Source organism: Harpia harpyja, chromosome 10 (genome assembly GCF_026419915.1).
Source record: "Harpia harpyja isolate bHarHar1 chromosome 10, bHarHar1 primary haplotype, whole genome shotgun sequence".
Lineage (NCBI taxonomy): Eukaryota > Metazoa > Chordata > Aves > Accipitriformes > Accipitridae > Harpia > Harpia harpyja.
The window spans coordinates 132,819-147,334 of NC_068949.1; the positions used below are offsets into that span (position 1 = coordinate 132,819).

General features: G+C 51.8%; 1 protein-coding gene across 1 annotated transcript; it reads right to left on the reverse strand.

Annotated features, from left to right (window-relative positions):
• Positions 1 to 10,618: 10,618 nt before the first annotated feature.
• Positions 10,619 to 14,056, reverse strand: LOC128147285 (uncharacterized). Its single transcript, XM_052799743.1, has 4 exons — positions 13,962 to 14,056; positions 13,325 to 13,745; positions 11,259 to 13,205; positions 10,619 to 10,660 (listed from the first exon to the last, which is right to left on the reverse strand). The coding sequence occupies exons 3-4, from the start codon at positions 12,279 to 12,281 to the stop codon at positions 10,619 to 10,621; spliced, it is 1,065 nt and encodes a 354-aa protein (XP_052655703.1). The 5' UTR covers positions 12,282 to 13,205; positions 13,325 to 13,745; positions 13,962 to 14,056.
• Positions 14,057 to 14,516: the final 460 nt, after the last annotated feature.

Consider the following 14,516-nt stretch of genomic DNA (forward strand, 5'->3'; position numbering starts at 1 on the left):
GGGCAGGGGTGGTGTAGACACACCCATGGAGACAAGGTGGGCGGGGGAAGATACACGCCCACAGATATGGGGGGCTACAGGGAAAGACACACACCTGCAGACTGGGGGGGGGGCGGCACAGGGAAAGACACCCACCCACGGACACGGCCAGGCAGTGGGAGGGACACCCACCCGCAGACACATGAGAAGAAACATGCCAACAGACATGGGAGGGAGGGGGGAAGACACACCCATGGACACTGGGGAAAGACCCACGCCTGCAGACAAGGGGAGGGACAGAGAAGACCCATGCCCACAGACACAGGGGAAGACACACACCCACGGACACAGGGAGGGGCGGGGGGAAAGGCCCACACCCACAGACATGATAGGGACTGGCAGAGGGGAAAGGCCGACACCAACTGACATGGAGGGGGGGGGCGGGACAGGGGGAAAGGCCCACACCAACCAACATGGGGGGAGAAGGGAAAGGCCCACGCCCACCAACAAATAGGGTGGGGGGGAAGCCCTGAGCTCACAGACACAGGGGGGACAGGGGGGAAAGGCCCACGCCCACAGACATGGGGTGGGGGTGGCAGAGAGAAAAGGCCGACACAGACTGACATGGGGGGAAGGGCCTACACCAACCAACATGGGAGGGGGCAGGGGGGAAAGGCCCATGCCTACCGACATGGGGGGCGGGGGGGGTAGGGGAAGGGAGACAGCCACACCTGGAAACACAGAGGGGCAGGGAGGGAGGACCACACCCACCGACATGGGGCAGGGACAGCAGAGAAGACATGCACCCCCTGAGACCATGGGGAGGGGAAGAAGACACACACACGTGGAGAGAGGGGGGACAGCAGGGGAGACACCCACCCACAGAGCACAGTGTGGGGACAGCAGGGGAGACAGCTACATATGGACATGACAGAAGCTGGGGGGAAGCACCAACCGACGGGCACGCTGGGGGGGGGGGGGGGGGAGACAATGACCACCCATGGTCATGGCAGGGGGAGATGCATACACCCATGGGCACAGGGAGAGGGGGGGCATGGGGGCACACCCACAGATGCACCGCAGGGGGCCAGGGTGCAAAATAATCCCAAAAAGAGACCCCAAAAGCACAAAACTCAAGCAAATCGACCTCATGGCCTGCACCCCTGTCTGCTCACCTTTGCTCTTGGGCCTTGCTTAACTGTCCTGTTTAGCCTAGATATATTACTTGAACTGCAAGAATAAGTCAAACCACTCACTGACACACAAAAATTACAGTTACTGCCACATGATTCAAATACAGGTAGAGGCCGATAGAGCTCAAGAACTCAGCCCCACAAATGCCAAAAGAAGTACAGGTAACAAACGACTGTGGCTAGTGTAACAGACTTCCGTTACGGATCAATACTTCTTAAACAACTCTATGAACTGCAGCATGGAGAACCCCTCAGTAGACAGCAAGCTCAAAAAAGAACGCCAACATAAATGGGACACGAGACTGGGCTGCCAGAAGCTGCTCACATACGGAATGCTACTAGTAGATAACACTGAGTTATAAAGCCTTAAGCCAAAACTGCACAGTAGTTACAGGACACCTGAGTGCAGACAGATGCTGAATATGACTTGATGGTCCCAAAATCTGATGGAGACCCCTCAGACACAAGTGCTTGATGAGAGCCACTTCTTGCCAACGTATGAGCTCTGTAAGAAAAAGCCAAAGGCGATGCAGACTGACCTATTAAAAATCTTGGTACAGAAGCATGTGTTACTTCAGATGGCAGGATGGTTCTGCCAGGTTGGTCCAACCCAAGTATTGGGTTCTAATGCCTGTCCAGTGGTGTCCGTGAGATCCCTTGCAGCCTCAAATGCTATAGACGCTCCCCCATCCAGGACCATGTTCTGCATGTCTGAGCCACCACCCCGCCATGACCATCCCCCCCCCATGATCAAAGTCAAACAGAATAAACACTCTGCTTCATCACCTTGGCCTCAAAGAAGCTTCCTTCCTTTGCTGACAGTCAATGCAGATATCCTCATGCTATTCCTTGAGTCTGGGCTAGTCCTTGGGTGCCCGTACTGCCAAAGGAAGAGAAAATGATCACACACCGATAACCTGCTCCATCCTCCTCTTGTTCTTCGAGGAATCTAAAGAAAGCTACCATCCCCATCATTACCTAAGAGAAGAAGTTCGTGCAGGAGATGACAGAGCCCATCCCCATCAACAGAAAACTCTGCGATGGCCCTGCTTTGCCTTTTGCCAACAGCACCTGCCATCAAGGTGCCCCAAACCCCTTTGAGTTGCTAGGAAAGTCAGATACATTTAGTTCAAAACATCTGGCAAAGAAGGTATCAGCTAACAACTTACATGTACCCTACCTTATCCCAGAATGAGGCAGATAGCTGGCTTCCTCCCACACAAAACTCACATATTCAGCAAACACACAAACCAGAACAACACTACGCTAAACAAAACAAAATCCTTACCCTCTGACATGCTTTGAAAGGGATTAGCGCACCCACATTATATCTGCTCACACAATTGACCCAAGTACAGGACTTCCTCAGGGTCAGCCCCGCAAAGACAAGAGGAAGCCTTACATTACCTCCCTGGATGCCCCGGTGCTCCGCTCCCCTCCCCACTGCTCCAATCATGGGAAAATGCTGGTGAGGATATCTGGCAAAACGAGAGGAGAGTGCTAGAGACCTGGATGCCAAAACACCACCTGACTTCACCTGCAGGAATAAACAAAAGAAACCCTGCCAAAAAGAATTCTAACCAAAATCCAGAAAGCATGAAAAAAAGAGAAAGCTCAAATAGACAGGACACCATACCATGCAGCAACCAAGACCACCTGACAAGCAAAGCTCTAAGGAAGAAAGGTCCCAAAGACCTTAGCCAGCTCAACAGCTGCAGAGGACTCAAGGAAGAGCTGAGCACCAACACCAGAGACACCCAGGAGCACAATGAGCTCCCTGAGCAGAGGCTGTGGCTCAAATACCCCAGGCCCTGCCCACCACCCTTCCCACAATCACCTGGAAAAGGGGAAAGGCAAACCACCACAAGGCAGGAAGGCAGACACAGGAGCAGCTGTGAGTTCTCACCTGCCTCCAATTTACAGCATGCAAAGCCCTGAACAGAGAAGGCAACCCTTCCTGGAAACAACAATACCTGCTCTTGTACTACAGCTACACCTATTGCATCAGCAACATGACCAGGTAGGGAATTAAACTTAATTCTTCTGGGGCACAGATAGAAAGAGATAGATGTCCTTCTACACTATGTAAGAAACTAGCTCATTAAATGCAATAACAACGTTATCAAAATTGATGTGCTTTAGTTTCCTGTAAAAAAGCCAAAATGCTCTGGGGTTACGCTGCATTTCTAGCAAGACCACGCATACCACCTAACTTCTACAATAACTACCTTCTGGATAGGACTGAATCAGAAAGCAGAATTAGATCCCTTAAGAATCCCTTCTGACTCCCTTAACAGAGGCACAACAGTCCCAGAGGACAAAAGAAACTGAAAAAACATGGAACTACAGGGGCATGGCAGGGGCAGCAGCCAAGCCTGACACACATGGGGGGGGGGGGAACCTTGCATGGGGGAAAGCCATGTTAAATGACAGGAAAGAATTAAAAACTAAGAATAGGCCTATTGATAAACATGGTCATGGACAGAAAATTTTAAAAGCAATGAGGTACAGAACAGACAGGAAAACATGGGACACCAAAACCGATAAAAGTAGACATAGAAGCAAAATTTTAGAAGCCAAGGGATTAAGAGATGAAAAGATTAAAACATAGGGACAGCAAACTAGAACAAACATAGAAATAAAACTTTCAAAAGAAGTGGCACTGAGGAAGGACAAGAAATAATTTTTCAAAGACAGCAAAGGGGAAAAAAGTAGGCATAGAAAACATTTTAAAAGCAATGGGGATTAGGGCAATAAAGGGGAAAATTAATAAATAGGGACAGCAAATTAAAACAGATCTAGAAAGAAAATTTAAAAAGTGATGGCACTAACAAGAGACAAGAAATCATTAAAAGAAAACACAGCATCATAAAGACAGTGAATAGGGTAAAAGAAAATTTTAACAGCAACGGGTTAAGGAAATAAGGAGAAATTAAGAAATAGCAACAGCAAACTAATACAGACATAGAAAAACCTTTAAAAGCAGCAGGGTGCAAGACAGGAAAAAATAAAAAGCAGAGACAGCAAACTGGATAAAAGTTGACAAAGAAAATTTCATAAGCAACGGCATTAGGGAAAGATAAGAAAAAAGTAAAGAAAAGGATTCAAGGAGAAAGAGAGGAGAATGGAAAGAAAATTCTAAAAGCTGTGGGGTAAGGGACCGACAGGAAGGAATTTTAAAGGGATAGGGAGCTTGATAAAAGGAGAAATGAAAATTTCAGAAGTGGAAGGAGTAAGAAGAGAGACAAAAAATAGGGGCAAACTAAGTCAGAGACATCAAAAGAAAATGTAAAAGCAACAACATAGAAGAACAGAGAGGAAAAATTAAAAAGTAGGGAGCACAAACTGGATAAAAGTTGACAGTCCAAAAACTTTAAAAGCAATGGGATTGAGAACAGGGATGGAAAAAATATAAGAAATAGGCTCAGCTAACTAAATAAATGAAGACACGGAAACAAAATTTAAGAAGTGATGAAGTAGAGGACAGGCAGGAAGAGATTAAAAAAAACAGAGAGAGAAAATTCAGAAAGCAGGGGGGTACTGGCCATACAGGTAAGAAGTTAAGTATCAGGAGAGGGAGCCGGACAGACAGCCCCAGGGAAAGCACATTGGAAGAGCAATGGGGTGCAGAGCAGAGGGAGTCACTGAAAACAGACATAGGTCACTGGGCAGAGGGAGACCTAGAAATGCAATTTTCGCAAGCAACAGGGAAGAAGGCAGTGTGGGAAGAATGAAATAACATCGGGTGGGGACCCAGAAAGGGAAAGGCATAAAAAGGAAACAGAAGGTAACAGGGTACAGGGCAGCATTGACAAGAGAGCAAAAAGCTTCAGGGAGCAGGACAGTCCAAAAGGGAGACGGAGGCAGGGACAGGCAGAGGTCTGGAGAAGCATGGCAGCGACGGGCCCGAACGTGCAACTCACCACAGCTCCTGGTGTCGGCAGGAAACCCTCACCACCCTGAGGCTCCTCTCTCTGCCTCTGCCCCTTCCTCCTCCGCAGTGCCAGCTGTCTGACCCTCACCCACCCAGGAGCAGGCGGTGGGTGCCTTCACACTCCTCTACCAGGAGGCTTCCCAGAGGAGCTCCCTCTGGAACAGGAACCTCACCAGCTGCACCTGGAGCTGCCCTAGCCCATCCCCACCCGCAGCCTTTTAAACCACCAGCCCAGCCCCATCATCACTTCATGGGTCCCACCTGGGCTGCCCCAGCCCACCCCACAGCCTCCAGCTGTGGGGAGCAGGGCCCATGGCCCCAGCCCCCCAGCTCCTCAGCCCCCAAGACCCCGCCCAGGGACTGCAGACCCATCCAGGGGTACAGAGGGACAGAGAAATGTTTATTCATCCCAGCAGTGAAGTGAGCAGCTCAAGGCGCAGTGCCCCCAGGCAGCAGGACAGAGGAAGGGAGGAGGGATGCCAGAAGAGGTGGGGGAGGGAGCCAGAACAGGGTAAAATTAAACACAGGAAACAATTAAAATACGGGTATGGTGCCAGATAGAGGCAATGTAGTAAAAATGTCAATGGTGACGGAGTACAGGGCAGCGTTGGCAGAAGAGGAAAAGGTTTGGGGAACTGGACAGATAGGTGGGCAGCTGGAGAGGGAGACAGAGGCAGGCAGCGATCTGGAGACCTTCTGCAGACCTGCTGCGGTCACCGACCACACACACGCACTGCACAGGGCAGCTATGAGGACCAGCCCGCCTCCAGCCCAGCCAAAACCAGGACCACTGCAGCCCGCACCCCACCGCAGCAGGGTCCTGCTCGGTCCCACCCTGTGCCACACCACCAGCCACCAGCTTCTGCCCATCCCGCGACAGCTGCGCAGCTATCGGTCCCTTCACCTGCAAAAATTGTCTTTCCAATGTCCATAAATCGTCCATCAAACATCAACCGTGGTCAGCCAGCCCCTGGCTTGGGCTCCACCCATTGTGGTGGTTGCCCAGAACAGCAGAGGCAGTGGGGGGCCACGCAGGCCGGCTCCAGCAGGGGCACAGCAGCAAGTCCACAGCCTCCTGCAGCTCCTCCTCCAGCAGCGTGGGTGGCTCCCGCAACGGTGCATCCTACCACGGGTGGAAACGTGGGTTGCGGCACCATCGAGGCATCTCCACTGCCGTGTCCACGCAGCATCCGTGGCACCAGGCCGTGGGGTTTGACATTGCAGCAAACTCCTCCCCTGGCCTCTTCTCGGGGGGGTGGGGGGGGGGTGGGGGATGTTGTCCACGGGCCACTGGCCCATCGGGGTGTGCCTACTCTGGTGACCCCCCCCATGGCAGCAGCGGTGGTGGTTTGGGGGTGGCGCTGCAAGTGGTTGCTGGAGCTGGGGGACGGGGGGGGAAAGGGGGTTTAGAGGGGATTTGGGTTATCCCCCATCCCCCCATGGCTGCCCCGCATACCTGCGATGCTCCCCTGCCAGGGGTGCTGCTCTGTGGCCATCAGCCCACGCGCATCCCCCGACAGTCAGCCCCGCTTCAGTTGTCCCCAAAGTCCCCTGAGAGTCATCCCTATGACAGTTGAGACACACCAACGGGCACGGCGGGGGGAAAGGGACGCGCCCCGTGGGCAAAACCCCATGTGCTGCACCGACAGGACAGTTCTGCACTGTCCCCTCCTGGTACCACCTGTCAAAGCAGACTCTGAAACATATGTTTACTTTGAGCTTTTGCTGTTTATTGAGAACATAAAATCAGGAAGAAGCACTGAGCATAGAACCCACCTTATCTTTAGGTTTACATGGGTTTATCCATTCAGACAAACATAAATTATCTAGATAAGGGAAAACTCACTATGGGACTAGAATCTTAGTAGGTTGGTAACTAAGGATACAGTTTAGGGATAGAGGGATAGAAAGAGAAGAGATGAATAGGGAGCAGGACAGAGGGATACAGAGAAAGAAACAAAGAAGGAAGGAGAGAGAAACACAGGGACAGGGAGCAGAACGTAGAGAAAAAGATGACAGGGAATGTCATGGTTTAACCCCAGCCAGCAAGTAAGGACCACACAGCCACTCGCTCACTCCCCCCAGTGGGATGGGGGAGAGAATCGGAAGGATGAAAGTGAGAAACTCATGGGTTGAGACAAAGACAGTTTAACAGGTAAAGCAAAAGCCGCGCACACAAGCAAAGCAAAACAAGGAATTCATTCACCGCTTCCCATCGGCAGGCAGGTGTTCAGCCATCTCCAGGAAAGCAGGGCTCCATCATGCGTAACGGTTACTTGGGAAGACAAACGCCATTACGCCAAACATCCCCCCTTTCTTCTTCTTCCCCCAGATTTTTATTGCTGAGCATGATCTGTGGTATGGAATATCCCTTGGGTCAGTTAGGGTCAGCTGTCCCATCTGTGTCCCCCTCCCAACTTCTCACCCACACCCAGCCTACTCGCTGGCAGGGCAGCATGAGAAACAGAGAAGGCCTTCATGCTGTGTAAGCGCTGTTCAGCAATAACTAACACAGCCCTGTGTTATCAACACTGTTTTCATCACAAATCCAAAATGTAGGCCCATACAAGCTACTATGAAGAAATTAACTCCATCCCAGACAAAACCAGTACAGGGACAGACAAAGAGAGTGGTAGGACCAGGACACAAAGAAAGAGAAAGAAAAATCAGCAATGGGCAGCAGGACAGAGGGAGAGAGAGAGGGAAAAGGACAGGACAGTCAGAGGGATATAGAAAACCAGTGAGGGACAAGGAGCCAGAAAATGGGATTCAGCAAACAAGAGAAGGACAGGCAGCAGGACACTGGGACAGAGAGAACAAGAGTGACGGAGGAACAATGGAGAGATGGAGCAAGAGAAAGACAGTGACAGAGAGCAAGATGAAGATAGACCAGTAAATAATAGGTAGACAGGGATAGAGAGAAGAAAAAATAGGGACAGAAAGAGCAGCAGAGTAAGCAAGAGATGAAAAAAGGGAAGGAACAGAACAGAGATGCACAGCTGGACAAGAGATGGAAAAAGTAAAAGTAGGGATGGGGAGCAGGAAAGAGGAACAGGGAGTCAACAAGATGCAAGGATAAAGACAGGAAGGAGCACAGAGGGATGGAGAAGGAAAGAGGGATAGGGAGCAGGACAGGAAGACAGAAAAATAAGAAGGACAAGGACTGAGGAACAGAGAGAGAAACAGCAGCACCACTGCGCAGGCGCTTCTGGACCCTGCAGAAAAGCCCATGAAATAAGCTCCTGGCATGCCCAGGAGCCAACATGGCTGACCAGAAGCCCCGTGCCACAGGAGTACAGCTCCTGCCATGCCAGCAGACACAGCCTTCCCTGTTTTTTGACCCTGCAGGGATGCAGTTCCCCCCACTGCCTCCTCTGGAGCTCTACCCAGCCCCCAGCAGCCCCCACCCTGCCCTGGCACGAACCCCCCGCACCTCAGCCACCACCCCCAGCCTCTGCCATGATCTGCCCCCCCCCACCCCCCGTGGCCTTCCCCTGCACCCACCCACCGATTGCTCAAGCGACCCCACCACCAGACCCAGAGCCCTGGGCATGCAAAGCAGACAGCAAGTGTTTATTCATTCACGCATATAAGTCGTCCCAGGAGTGAGTCTTCTCAGGGGCTCGATGCCCGTGCACTCCCCTGCCCTGGGACATCTTGGCGACCGTTACTGGAGCAGAGCTCTTCGATCCTGCAGGGAATGGGTCAGGTCCCGGAGCGATGCGCTGCAGGACAGAGGTGGAGGTAGCCACAAGGGAAAGGGCCCAGAACACAAGAGAGGACAAAAGGGACAGCCAGCTGGACAGGGGATATAACAAGAGTCAGTGGGACAGGGGGTACAACAGAGGGATCATCAGAGAAAGGGACAGGGACCAGGACAGCACTGGGGGAAAAAAAACAGCTGTGATGAACAGCAGGACAGAGAGACAGAGAAAGAAAAATTACTGAGGAAGAGAGAGAGGAAAGAAGGAGAGCCAGCTGGACAGGGGGATATAACAAGAATCAATGGGTCAAGGAACAGGGCAAAGAGAGAAAGACAGAAAAAATAAGAAAAAAGACAGAGGGGACAGCAAGAGGCAAAAAAAGGGACAGGGATTTGGCCAGAGATAGAGGAAGAACCAGTAGGAACAGAAGAAAAGGTATAAAAAAGGGAGACAGGGAGCAGGACAGAGCTGGAGAAAGCAGCAGTAGGGACAGAGGGGTAGAGAGAAATAAAGACAGAAGAAAGGACAGAGAAACAAAAATAAGGGCAGGAAATAGGACAGAGATGGAGGAAAAAAACTGGGATGAGCAGTATGACAGAGGGAGTAAAAAAAAAAAAATAGGGGCAGGGAGCAGGACAGAGAGATATAGTGAGAAACCATGGGACAGAAAGGAGAGTGACAAGATAAAAAGCAAGAGGGAGCAGGACAGAGAAAAGGGGCGTGGGGGGGGAAGGACAGAGAAACAGGGAAAGAGGGTCAGAGAACAGGACACTGGAATAGAACAAGAAAAAGAAGGACAGGGAGCAGGACATACAGAGAGAAAGAATGGGAACAGGACAGGGGGACTGAATAAGAGAGGAGGGTGCAGATCAGGACAAAGGGATGGAGAAGGAGAAAAAACAGCGATGGAGAAAGAAGAAATAGGGATGCAGAGCCCTACAGAGGCATTGAGAAAACAAGTGGGAGACAGGGAGACAGAAAATAGGACAGAGAGAAAAAGACCAGAAAAGGGAGCTGGACTAAGTGAGGGGTGAGAGGGCAGGGGGGGATTAGGACAGATTAACAGAGAGGGAAACAGAGGGATGGGGATCAGGACAGTGGGACTGAAAGAGAGAAAGAAGGGGAGCAGGACAGCAAGGTGGAGTGAGGAAAAAACACAGATGGGAACGGACAGAGGAAAAAGCAAGAAAGAGCTGAATAGGAAGAAAGATAGTGGGATATAGATAGAGAAAGAAAAAATAGCGACGGAGAGCAGGGAAGAGGGATAGAGAGAGAAAAACAAGGACAGGAAGAAGGACAGAGGGATAGAGAGAGAAAGAGAGCCATTGGGGGACCAGGACAGTGGAACAGAGACAGAAAGGAACAGGGTGCAGGACACAAGAATACAGAGAAAAACAGATACACAGGGAAGTGGGGAAAAAAAACAGAAAGAAAGGGACAGTGAGCAGGACAAAGGGATGGAGAGAAAAAGAGAAGGATGGGGAGCAGGGCAGAAAGCTGGAAAGAAAATATACTGCTGGGGAGCACAACAGAAGGACAGAGCACAAAAGAGAAGAATGAAAAGCAGGGCAGTGGGATGCAGAAAGAAAAAATAGTCATAGGGAACAGGACAGATGGATAGAGAGGGAAAAAAAGGAAGGACAGATGGATTGTCAGAGAAAGAGAGGGACAGGGAGCAGGTCAGAGTGACAGAAAAAAAAGGACAGAGCAGGACAGACGAATAGAGGAAATAATACTGATGGTGAGCAGGACAAAGAGATGGAGACAAAAAGGAGGGGAAGGATGAACAGGGGATAGAGAAAGAGGGGCTAGAGAATGAGACAAAAAGGACAGGGAACAGGACAGGGGGACTGAGAAAAGAAAAGAAGTATGCAGATCAGGACAAAGAGATGGAGAAGGAAGAAACAGCAATGGGCTGCAGGTCGGAGACAGACGAAGAGAAAAATGGGTCGGGAAGCAGGACAGAGGAAGACAGAGAGGAAAAAAGGGACAGCCAGCTGGACAGGGGGATATAGTGAGAAACTATGGAACAGGCAGGAGGACAAAGGCAGAAAAAATAGGGAGAGAAAGCAAGACAGAGGGACGAGGAAAAAAAAGGAGGAGGGAGCAGGACAGAGATGGAGAAAGAAGCAATAGGGACAAAAGGATAGAGAAGGAAAAAGACAAACTGGATGAAGGACAGAGGGACAGAAAAAGAGTGTGACAGGACCAGGACAGGGAGGTGGAGAAAGAAAAAAATAGCAATGAGCAACAGGACAGAGAGACAGACCAACAGATGAGGAGCACGACAAGAGGGATAGAGAGAAAGACCAGGACAGGTAATGGGGTGGGGAGATAAGGAGCACAATAGATGGATAGAAAGAAAACAAGAGGGGAGGAGAGCAATACAGCACTGTCGTGGAAGAGGGATGGAGCAGGCAGAGCAAGAACAGAGAAAAACAGAGGTACAGGAAGTAGAAGAAACATGGCGGAGAAAGAGAGAAAGGGAGGCTTGGGCGGGGGGGGAACAAAATAGCAATGGACAGGAGAGAGAGACGGATAATTAAACAATACGTCTAAGGAGAGAACAGAGGGACAGAGTGAGAGAAAAGAGGGACAGGGAACGGCATAAACAAAAACAGAAGGAAAGAGCAGGGGGAAAGGACAAGACAGGGGGTGGAGAAAGAAACTGGGACAGAGAAAGAGGAACCCAGAGAAGGACAGAGATGGCGAAATAAAAAACAGTGAAGAGTAGCAGGACAGACAGATGGAGCAAGAAAAAAAATAGGGCCAGGGAGCAATACAGAGAAAAGGGAGGAAAGAGAGAGACACGGAGCAGGACAGAGGAAAAAAAATACTGATGGGGAGCATGACAGAGGAAGAGAGAGAGGAAGAAGGGACAGCCAGCTGGACAGATGGATATAGCAAGAAATGATGGGATGGACAGCGGGACAAAGGCAGGACAGAGATGGACAAAGAAACATTAGCGACAGAAGGACAGAGAAAAAAAAACACGGACGAGAAGGACAGAAGAATAGACAAAAAGAGTGACAGGACCAGAACAGAGAGAGGGAGAAAGAAAATCCAGTGATGAGCAGCAGGACAGAGGGGGAGAGAGGGGAAGAGAAGGGCAGGAGGACAGCCAGACACAGAAAACCGGTGAGGGACAGGGAGCGAGACAATGGGATTCAGAGAACAAGAGAGGGACAGGGAGCAGGACACTGGGACAGAGAGAGGATGAGAGTGACGGGGAGAACAGCAGCAAGTTGGAGCAAGAGAAAAACAGGGACAGAGAGCAGGATGAAGATGGAGCAATACATAATAGGGACATGGAAAAGGACAGAGCAATAGAGACAAAAAGAGAGGAACAGGTAGGACAACAGAGGACCGGAAAAAGAAAAGACAAGGGACAGGGAACCACACAGAGGGACAGAGAGAAAAAGAGAGTGACGGGGATATAAAGAATAGGGACACAGAGCAGCACAGAGGCATAATAAGATGCACAAGGATAACAGCAAAGCAACAAAGACAGGGACAGGGAGCAGAAGAGAGGGATGGGGAGCAGGGCAGAGGGACAGAAAGAGAAAAATAAGAAGAGGAAGGAGGACTAAGGAACAGAGAGAGAAACAAAGATACAGGGAAAAGGATGGAGAGATGGAAAAAACAGTAAAAATAGGGATGTAGTGTCCTGCAGAGAGATGGAGAAATTTAAAAAAAACTGACAGGGACCACGATGGAGGGAGAAAGAGAGGGACAGGCAGAAGGACAGAGGATAGAGAAATATGGGGATGGGGAGCACAACATAAAGACAGATGGAGAATAAAGAGAACAGGGAACAAGCCAGAGAGATTGAGAAAAAAAGGAATGCAGATCAGGACAAAGAGATGGAGAAAAGGGAAAAGTGGTAATGGGCTGCAGGACAGAAATGGAGGTAGACAAAAAGAGGGACAGGGAGCAGGACACAAGAACAGAAAGACAAAGAGAGCAATACGGACCAGGACTGAGGAGCAGAGATGGACAGGGAGCAGGACACAAGAATAGAGAGAAGAGCAGAGATAGAGGGAAAGAAAAAAAGACAGAGGAAAAGAGAGGCTCAAGAAGCCACACAGAGGGACAGGGAGCCAGGCAGACAGATGGACAGGCAAAGAGAGACAGAGGGATGAAGGACAGAGAGAGACGGTGGCAGAGACAAACAGAGATGGGCGGGGATCTGGAGGGGTGGCGGATGCAGAGGGGGGCAGGGAGAGAGCAGGATGCAGATGAGTGAGACATGGCCCTAAGGGCCTGGGACTCACGACAGCTCCTGCTTTCAGCACTGCCCACAGAATTTTCCAGTTCTGATGCTTCTTTCTCTGTCTGTTTCTCTTTCTCTCCCCCTTCCTCTTCTGCAGCTCTAGTCACTTGACTGTCCTCCACCTAAGAGAACACAGTAGTACCTTATAGCTCTTGCAATACGAGGCTTCCTAGATGCACAGCCTTGCACGCACACACGCCCTCCCCATGGCCGTACCATGCTTTTGGATACACATACAGACCCTGCGGTGCTTGTCAGTGATCTGGTCTGCTGAGGACTACTCAGAGGGACCCTTCCTCACTCAGAAAGGCTGGCTGTCTCTTGTCTGTGGCTGGAGGCACCTTCTAGCTCAATCCCCTTGATTTCATTCTCCAGCTGCTTTACCATTTTCTAGCCTCTTAAGCTTCATCCACAGCAGCTCCTGTGGATGGTCCAAAGCCAGTAAGTGTCCACCGGTCCCTGGTCCAAACAGGGGCAGCCCACACAAACCTGAGGCAAATGTAGTCAGCAACAACCACGGGGAGGAACAGACAACTGAGTCCTCAGCACGGCCTCTGGGAGAGGAAGAAGACAGGCAGCCGTTACTTGAAGGGTTCCATCGCAGCTCATGCCGGCAAAAGCTCCCACAGATGGCGCTTTCCCCACATGGACGCTCCCAGCACCTGCATTAACGGGCAATAAAGCGCATTCAAGGCAGCCGGCTGCTGTCAGGAAGGGGCCGGGCGGGGAGGGGATCGTCGCCTGGCGGTGCCCTTGGCGGGGGGACAGGGGGTTGGGGCCCCCCTCCTTGCAGAGGGACGAGGAGCGGGAAATCCCCCTCCCCGCCCGCTCCTCCCCGCGTCTGCCGCCCCAGGGAGCGGCCAGGAGCCGCCCCTCACCCGCGGCCGCCGAAAGGTCCCGCCGGCTGCCGAGGACGGGAAACGCGCCCGGCCGGCGCCGGCAGCCTCCCGGCGTGCCTCGCGGCCCATGTGACCGCCCGGAAGCCCCCCCCTCCGTTCCGGAAGACTACAGCTCCCGGCGTACCCCGCGCCCCACGTGACCACCCGGGAGCCCCAGCCGCCCCGGGCAGTCCCCCGGCGGACTGGCGTGGTCCTGGCCCCGGGCTCCTGGGCCCCGCCTGGGGGGCCGGGAGGGCAGTGGAAGACGGGTGCTCCCCCACCAGGCCTCGCCCCTGGGGTGCCCCGTGCTGCGGGGGAGGGTCACATCCCATGGGGCCGCGCACACCTCCTGCCCGCCGCACACACACACACGACAATTTCTGAATTTTTTTATATTTTATTATTTCTGCCATGAAAAGTACAAAGAGTCGAGTCCGGGGGTGGGGGCCTGCAGCCCGTCCCCTCCGGAGGCCCCGTTCCGCCACAGGGGGGGCCCTGTTCACGCTCAGGAGGTTTCTCCCCGTGTTGGGTCCCCCCGGACAAATGGTGGGGGGC